Source organism: Rhincodon typus, chromosome 41 (assembly GCF_021869965.1).
Source record: "Rhincodon typus isolate 14 chromosome 41, sRhiTyp1.1, whole genome shotgun sequence".
Taxonomy (NCBI): Eukaryota; Metazoa; Chordata; class Chondrichthyes; order Orectolobiformes; family Rhincodontidae; genus Rhincodon; species Rhincodon typus.
Genome location: NC_063372.1, coordinates 624,958 through 634,169, shown reverse-complemented (window position 1 = coordinate 634,169; position 9,212 = coordinate 624,958). Strand labels below are relative to the sequence as shown.

Here is a 9,212-nt window from a genome sequence, read left to right as displayed (position 1 = left end):
GGACATGGAAGCCAGAGAACTTAGAAATAAATAATGTCTTAAAAAGTGTCCATATTACAGAGGAGGAGGTGCTGGAGGTCTTAAAATTCATAAAGAGAGATAAATCCCCAGGACCTGATCAGGTTTTTCCCATAACTTTGTGGGAAGCTAGGGAAGAGATTGTTGGGCCCCTTGCTGAGATATTTGTATCATTGATAGGCATGGGTGAGGTGCTGGAAGTCTGGAGGTTGGCTAATGTGGTGCCATTACTTAAGCAAGACTGTAAGGAAAAGCTAAGGAACTATAGACCAGTGAGCCTTACGTCAGTGGTGAGAAGTTGTTTGAGGGATTCTGAGCGACAGGATTTACATGCATTTGGAAAGGCAAGGGTTGATTAGGGATAGTCACTATGGCTTTGTGCCTGGAGAATCGTGTCTCACTAACTTGATTGAATTTTTTGAAGAGGTGACCAAGAAGATTGATGAAGGCAGAATGATAGATGTTGTCTATATGGACTTCAGCAAAGCATTCGACAAGGTTTTGTATGGTAGACTGGTTAGTAAGGTTCGATCACAAGGGATCGAGGGCAGCTAGCCAATTGGGTACAAAATTGGCTTGAAGGTAGGAGACAGAGGGTGGCGGTGGAGGGTTGCTTTTCAGACTGGAGGTCTGTGACTAGTAGTGTGCCACAAGGATTGGTGTTGGGTCCACTGTTTTTCGACATTTATATAAATGATTTAGATGTGAATATAGGAGGTATGGTTAGTATGTTTGCAGGTGACACCAAAATAGGTGGTGTAGTGGATGGTGAAGAAGATTACGTCAGAGTACAACAGGACCTTGATTAGATGGGCCAATGAGTGGCAGGTGGAGTTTAATTTAGATGAATGTGAAGTGTTGCATTTTGCTAAGGCAAAGCAAGGCAGGACTTATACACTTAATGTTAGGGTCCTGGGGAGCGTTGCTGAACAAAAAGACCTAGGGGTGCAGGTGCACAGTTCCTTGGAAGTAGAACCACAGGTAGACAGGGTGATGAAGAAGGTGTTTGGCATGCTTGCCTTCTTTGGTGATAACATTGAGTATATTGTTGTAGAGGACATTGGTGAGGCCACCCTTCCTTAGGATGTTTTAAACTTGAGAGATTGCATAAAAGATTTACAAGAATGTTGCTGGGACTGGAGGGTTTGAGCTATAGGGAGAGACTGAATAGGCTGGGTTTTTTTTTTCCCTGGAGCGTTGGAGACTAAGGGGTGATCTTATAGAGGTTTATAAAATCATGAGGGGCATGGATAGGGTGAATAGCCAAGATCTTTTTCCGAGGGTGGGGGAATCCAAAACTAGAGGACATAGGTTTAAGGTGAGAGGGGAAAGACTGAAAAAGGACCGGAGGGCTAATTTTTTTAAAGCAGAGGGTGGTGCGTGTATAGAATGAGCTGCCAGAGGAAGTGGTGGAGATGGGTGCAATTACGACATTTTAAAAGGTATCTGGATGGGCATATGAACAGGAATTATTTAGAGTGATATGGGCCAAATGCTGCAAAATGGGACTAGGTCAGATTGGGATGTCTGATTGGTGCAGATGAGTTGGACCGAAAGGTCTGTTTCTGTGTTGTATGATTTGATGACTATGGCTCTATGCCAGAGGAAGGAGTACATGAAGGTACTGTTACAACATTTAAAAGACATTTGGACAAGTATATGAATAGGAATAGGATAGGTTGAGAGAGATATGAGCCAAATGCAGACAGTGGGGCTAGTTTAGTTTTGGAAAATTGATTGGCATGGATGAGTTGAACTGAAGCACGTGTTTCCTTGCTGTATGGCTCTAGGTCTCTCTAACTTCCAAACTAAAATCCATAATATATATTAGAGCACAAAAATATATGCTTTATATAAAACTATTACACATTTGCACTTAGGATCGTATAACTACACAGAACAGTTTTATCGAACTAACAAGATCCTGACAACAGTAATTTTGTGGCAGAAATGAATCAGCATACAAATCTATGCATGGTACAAACTCAACACAAATTAGTGGAAATAAAAAATACCGAATGGATACATCTGCTATTTTTCTAACCACGTATGTTCATATTCTGTAGGCTGGAGTTGCCAGAAAATCAGGCTAGTTGAAATCAAACATTCTTACCTAGACACTGGTTGCAATAGCTCTCCTTGGTCCCTTGACCTCAGATCTAGCATTCATAGTTAACGTTTACTGTAGTTATGAACATTGCAAAACATCTTAGGGAAAACAAAATACCTGAATCCAGGGATGGCCTTTGCAAAGCCAACTATTTTCTGTATGCTGTAAGAGACTAGATCAGCCAGGTGAGGCAGCATAGTTAGTTTTTCATTCCTCTTGGGACCGTTAATGCCATCATGAACCATCCCAAAGATGGATAAATCCAATTTTGGTAGCTCCGACATATCTGTACGAATCATAGAGTAAAATCCAATTAGATAATTATCCTCGATAATCTTTTGCAACAATCCTGATATCTATCTGAAATACAGTGAACAGCCCACCTAATATACACAGTTGACAGCAATTATTGATGAAAGTAAAAGCTAAATTTGTTGTCTGAAGGCATTGATTTTGGTCCCCATGAGGAACTCCATTCTCTGACTGTGGTCTTCATCCCTGGAACCAGCCTGATAGTGAGGCAGACCACTTGGAACCTTGATGTTGTGTTTGACTCAGAGATGAGTTTCTGAACACATATCCACAACATAACCAAGATTGCCTACTTCTATTTCTCAAACATATAAGCAGATAGTGGGTGGTGAGTGAAGAAGGGATGGAAGACCTTCAGAGTAACTGGAGGTTTGAAGATGGAGAACATAATTCTTGTATAGTAATGTTTGACAGCAGAAATAATGAGGAAGATATCAACTTCCAATGAAATTAAACTAAATTCCATTCTGTTCTAGTGGATCAGGTATATGTCAACAATCCTGTGCATCACTTGTAGACTAGAGTGGTACCCCAGTGCTGTTGACTGGGAGTAAGATAAAGAATGAGAGAGGTTTATAGGGGGAGCACAGTGGCACTGTGTTTAGCATTGCTGCCTCACAGCGCCAGGGACCTGGGTTTGATTCCAACCTTGGGTGACTGTCCATGTGGAGTTTGCACATTCTCCCCGTGTCTGTGCTGGTTTCTCCCACAGTCCAAAGATGTGTGTGTTAGGTGGATTGGCCATGCTAAATTGCCCATAGTGTCCAGGGCTGTACAGGCTAGCTGGATTAGCCGTGGGAAATGCAGGGTTACAGGGATGGGGGAGGGTGAATGGATCTGGATGGGATGCTCTTCAGACTGTCAGTGTGGACTCGATGAGCTGAATGGCCTGCTTCCACACTGTAGGCTTCTATGATTCTATAATCAACCTGGTCAGATGCATTATGACACATGTCTAGAGCAAGTGGGATTTGAACCTGGGCCTCCTGGCCCACAGGTAGGGACATTATCACTGCACAAGACAGCACCATCCCGTCTTCTGTGCAAGCTGTGAAGCCTATGTGACTATGTTTTAGCGAATGGCCACACATTAAGTAAAACAAAAAAAAACAAACTATCAAGTCAGCTTTCATTCCAGGATCTGACTTGTCCAGTAGGAGCAACATCCTTGCAGGAGCGTTTGCTAGTGCTGTTGTGAGGAATTTCAACAAGTTCAACAGGTGAAGGGGGACACAATACACTAGTTCAGTAGTGACACAGCACATCCTACAAAAAGAACCTAGGCAGAGGGAATTCAGATATGTTGATTCTCAAGGGAGATCGGGGCAGCTGAATGGCCTTGATTTTAATGCTAGGACAATTATTGGCAAGACGGGCATGGATTGTCACTTGGAATTGTGATGTTGTTGCTATTACAGAGAGATGGTTGACGGAGGGACTGGCAACTTGACATTCTGGGGAATAGGATCTTCAGGCACTATAGGGGAGGGTGTAAAAGAGGACGTGGTGTCACATTATTAGTTAAGGAGTCAGTTACTGCAGTAAGGTGGGATGATATCTTGGAACAGTCATCAAACGAGGTTTTATGAGTAGCATTTAGGAATGAAAGGAAGGCAGTCATGCTGTTAGGAACATATTATAGACCTCCAAACAGTCAGCGGGCAATAGAGGAGCAGATATGTAGACAATTCACCGAGGTGTGCAAAAACAATAATGGGGTAATTATGGGATAACAAGGTGTAGAGCTGGATGAACACAGCAGGCCAAGCAGCATCAGAGGAGCAGGAAAGCTGACGTTTCGGATCAGGCAATTTCAAATTCCACAATTTTAACTGGGATAATCCTAGTATAAAGAGTTTAGAGGGGCCAAATTTCTTAAAATGAGCTTTTTATATCAACATGTAGATAGTCAAATAAGGGACGGTGCAGTGCGGACCCAATTCTAGGGAATTAGCCAGACAGGTATTTGAGGTGGCAGTCGGAAAGCGTTTTAGTGAAAGTGACAACACCGTACATTTTCAGTTTGTTGTGGGAAAGGAGAAAGATGGTGCACAAAAAAGGGTTTTGGATTGAAGGAAGGCAGATTTTATTAAAACAAGACAGGATCTGGCCAAAGTAGACTTGTGGGTAAATCTACAGCAAAACAGCAGGGGGTGTTCAGAAAGGAAATGGAGAGAGTACAGGCTCAACATGTTTACTTTAGGGTGAAACATAGGAGCAACAAGCCCAGAGAACCCTGGATGTCTAGGAATATTCAGGACTGGATAAGAAGGAAAATAGAGGTGCATAACAGGCACAAAGGAAGCAAACCAATGGAGGCCCTAGTGGAGGGTAGAAAATCCAATGGGGAGCTCAAGAAAGCAATTAGGAGAAAAAAGACAGAATATGAGAATATACTGGTGGGCAAGATTAGGGAGAAACCCAAAATATTCTCTAAGTTTAAAGCTTTAGCAAAGATTTGTAGCTCGGTTTGTGGGTGAGGTTGCTGACTTGCTCGCCGAGCTGGCTGGTTTTCGTTCACATGTTTCATCACCATGCTAGGTAATATCATCAGTAAGGCCTACAATGAAGCAATGTTGTTCTACTCCACTTGGAATTTATACTGACTGGTCCGTTATGATGAGTAGTGTCATTTCTGGTTTTGATCTGTTTGGGTTTGTATATGGGGTCCAACTCTATGTGTTTGTTGATTGCATTATGGGTGGAGAACCATGCCTCTAGGAATTCCTGGGCTACTGTAGTTACATAGTTATAGTGGCCATAATGTAATTAATAAACATATAGAATTGGACCCCATATACAAATCCATACAGATCAAAACCGGAAATGACAGTACTCACCATAATGGACCGGACAGTATGAATTCCAAGCGGATTAGAACAACATTGCTTTATCGGAGGCTTCACTGATGATGTTGCCTAGCATGGTGATGAAACATGTGAACGAAAACAAACTAGCTCGGCGAGCAAGTCAACAACCTCATATTCTCTAAGTTTATTAAGGGGACAGGGATAACCAAGGAAAGAGTAGGGGCCATTAGGGACCAAGGGGGTAATCTTGCATGGAGCCAGAGGACATTGGTAGAGTATTAAATGAATACTTCACATCTGTCTTCAAATCGGGAGAAGAAGGATGGAGGGACAAAATTCGGAAAGAACGAGCAGATTGATATAAGAAACGAGGAGGTTTTGGCAGATTTAAAAGTGGTCAAATCCCTAGGTCCAGATGAGTTGTATCCAGAGATGCTGTGGAAATCGAGGAAGGAAGTGACAGTGGCCCTGACCCAAATTTTTAAATCCTCTCTGGCCACAGGGGAGGTGCCAGAGGATTGGAGGACAGCCAATGTGGTTCTACTTTACAAGAAAGATGGTAAAGGAAAACTGAAGAATTACAGCCCAGTGAGTCTCACATCAGTGTAGGGAAACTACTGGAGAGAATTCAGAAGAAAATTAATCTCCGCTAGGAGAGGCAAGGTTTGACCAGCATTGTCAGCATGGCTTCATCAGAGGGAGGTCATGTTTAATAAATCTAGTTGAAATTTTCAAAGAGGTGACCAAGTATGTAGATGAGGATTGTGTATTTTTTTTGATATAGTTTATATGGTTTTCAGCAAAGTCTTTGACAAGATCCGACATGGTAAACTATTAGAGAAGGTAAAAGCATATGGGACCTCAGTAACTTGGCAAGTTGTATCTAAAATTGGGTAAGTGATAGGAAACAGAAGGTGATGGTAAAAAGCTAGTTTGAGAGACCGGGGAGCAATGGCGTACCGTAGAGATCAGTGCTGGGTCCCTTATTGTTTGTGGTATTCATAAATGATGGAGATGAAAATGTGGGTGGTGACACGATAAATAAGTTCGAGGATGACAGTGAGGAGGAAGGTGTTAGCTTACAGGAGGATACAGATGGGTTGGTCAGATAGGTAGATCAGTGGCAGATGGAATTTAATGCTGAAAAGTGTGAGGTGATGCATTTTGGAAAAAGGAACAAGACATGGTGGGATCAAGTGAATTCCTTGAGGAGTATGGGGATGTAGGAATACACTTAAGAGAGAAATCAGGAAGGCAAAAAGGAGATACAAGATAGGGTAAAGGAGAATCCAAAGAGATTTACACATATATTAAAAGCTAAAAAGTAACTAGGGAGAGAATAGGGCCCCTTAAACATCAATGAGGTTGTCTATATGTGGAATCAAATGAGATGGGTGAGATCTTAAACAAATATTTCTCATAGTATTTGTGATGGAGAAAGACATAGGAGCTAGAGAACTCGGGGAAATAATTAATGATGTCTTGAGAAGAGTCCACATTACAGAAGAGGAGGTGCTGGAGGTCTTAACATGCATAAAAGGTAGATAAATCCCCAGGACTTGATCAAGTGTATCCAAGGACATTGTGGGAAGCGGGCGAAGAAATTGGGGGGCCCCTAGCAGAGATATTTGCATCACCAGTGAGGTGCCAGAAGACTGGAGGGTGGTAATGTTGTTCCATTATTTAAAAAGGGCTGCAAGGAAAAGTCAGGGAACTACAGTCAAGGGAGTCTAATGTCAGTGGTGGGTAAGTTGTTGGAGGGAATTCTGAGAGATAAGATTTACTTGCATTTGGAAATGCAAGGAATGAAAGTGGCATCACAGGTAGACAAGATGGTGAACAAGGCGTTTGGCATACTTGCCTTCATCAGTCAGAGCACTGAGCACAGGAATTGTATGTCATGGTACAGCTGTACAAGACATTGGTAAGGCCACATTTGGAGTACTGCATACAATTCTGGTTGCTCTGCTATACAAAGGATGTTATTAAACTCGAAGTGGTGCAAAAAATATTTACAAGGATGTTAGCAAGATTGGAAGGTTTGAGTTATAAAGAGAGGCTGGGACTTTTTTTGCTGCAGCAGAGGAGGCTGAGGGGTGAACTTATACAGGTTTATAAAATCATAAGGAGGTGAATAGTCAAAGTCTTTTCCCAGGGTAGGGGAGTCCAAAACTAGACGTCACTGGTTTAAGGTGAAGGGGAAAGATTTAAAAGGGACCTGAGGGTCAACTTTTTCACACAGAGGGTGGTGCATATATGGAACGAGCTGCCAGAAGAAGTGGTAGAAGCGGTTACAATTGCAACATTTAAAAGACATTTCGACAGATACACAGATAGGAAAGGTTGAGGGATATGGGCCAAATGCAAGGAAATGGGACTAGGTCAGTTTAGGAAACTTGGTTGGCATGGATGACTTGGGCAGAGTGGCTGTTTTCGTGCTGACTCTATGAATGAAAATCTGAAATAAAAACAAAGTGCTGGAGAAACATGATAGGTCTGGCAACATCTGCGGAAAGAAAAACAGTTAACACTTTGAGTCCAATATAGCTCCTCTTCAGGTGAATAGCACAGATGCGTTTAAGGAAAACTTAGATAAGCACTTAAGGGAGAAAATAACAGAAGCATACAAGAACATAGCAAATATAAGTAATCGGAGCAAGAGGAGGCCCTTTAGCCGCTCAAGCCTGCCCTGTCATTCTATACTCTAAGGTGCTGATCTGTTGTTATTACAGCTAATGCTACTCATATCCATACGATATTCAAATTAGTTGGGCTTTAAAATGACCAGCACCAACAAATGGCCAAATGATTAACATTACTTGTACAGTTAACAGCCTTTTACATCCTCCATAAATTTCAGTTGGCCTAAAACATTGCCATCCATGCACTAACTCTCAGGTCCCTCTCACCTGTCACCTTGTACTCTTACTACAATCAGCGATGTTGGTGAAATCAACAGTCAATTTAGTATTATCCGTCTTCAAATTCCTCTGTAATTCGGCCCATGGGATGGGCGGGTGATCTTCTCCAGCTGTATAACCGTCTGAAATCTCTGCATCCTTCCAAATTGGCCCTCTGGGCTTCTTTAGTGAGCCTTTTCATCATCCCCAGAAGATTATGATGCAGTGCTTTGAGACAATTTCTGCATCAAAAAAGATGCTACACAAGGACAAGTTGCTAATTCCAATTTGCATTTTTAGAGACTTACTTTGTGCATTCATTTCTTTACTTTACCCCAACAGAAATAAATAAAAGGAATAGGCCTTTCAGCTCCTCAAGTCTGCCTTGCCATTTAATAAGATTATGACTGTTTTAAGACCATTAGACCACACAAAATAGGGCTGTTTGATCCCTCAAGCCTCCTCCCCCATTCAATAGGATTATGGTGGATCTGACATTCCTCACATCCACTTTCCTGCCCCTTTCCCTAGAATCAATCACCCTAATGCTGATCAGGTTGCATGAACAAGATTGGAGGAGGCTTATGTGGAGTGTAAACAGTAACCCTTAATTTCCTTAGAGACAAAAAGACCACAGATGCTGGAATCCAAAGTAGACAAACAGGAAGCTGGAAGAACACAACAGACCAGGCAGTGTCTGAAGGAAAGGGCAGTCAACGTTTCGGGTATTACCCTTCTTCAGGACTGGGTGTGGGGTAGGGGGAGCTGTAGGGAGAGCTGTGGATAAAGGTGGGGGTAGGTGGAGATGGAATGGTTGTGAAAAGTGGACATTAGTAGCAGGTACGGCCTGGTTGGTTGATGGGAGGGATGAATCCGGTTTGTGGCTGGAAGGGAGGGTCAGAAGGTGGAATGGATTGGAGGAGGTGGGACTGGAAAGGGAGCCATGGGAATGGGTGGGAAGGTTACTTGAAATTGGAGAACTCAATGTTGAGTCCTCCGGACTGCAGGGTGCCCAGGTGGAAGATAAGGTGTTGTTCTTCAAATTTGCATTCCCAGTCACTG

The 9,212-nt window shown here is 42.5% G+C and overlaps 1 protein-coding gene across 1 annotated transcript in view; it reads right to left on the bottom strand.

The window, feature by feature from the left end:
- The window catches only part of LOC109924142 (vitamin D3 receptor-like), a 23,954-nt gene extending 21,542 nt beyond the window's left edge, over positions 1 to 2,412 (bottom strand). The window contains exon 1 of the mRNA XM_048618821.1: positions 2,246 to 2,412. Coding sequence (XP_048474778.1) covers positions 2,246 to 2,412 — 167 coding nt within the window. The remainder of the gene's footprint in view (positions 1 to 2,245) is intronic.
- Positions 2,413 to 9,212: the final 6,800 nt, after the last annotated feature.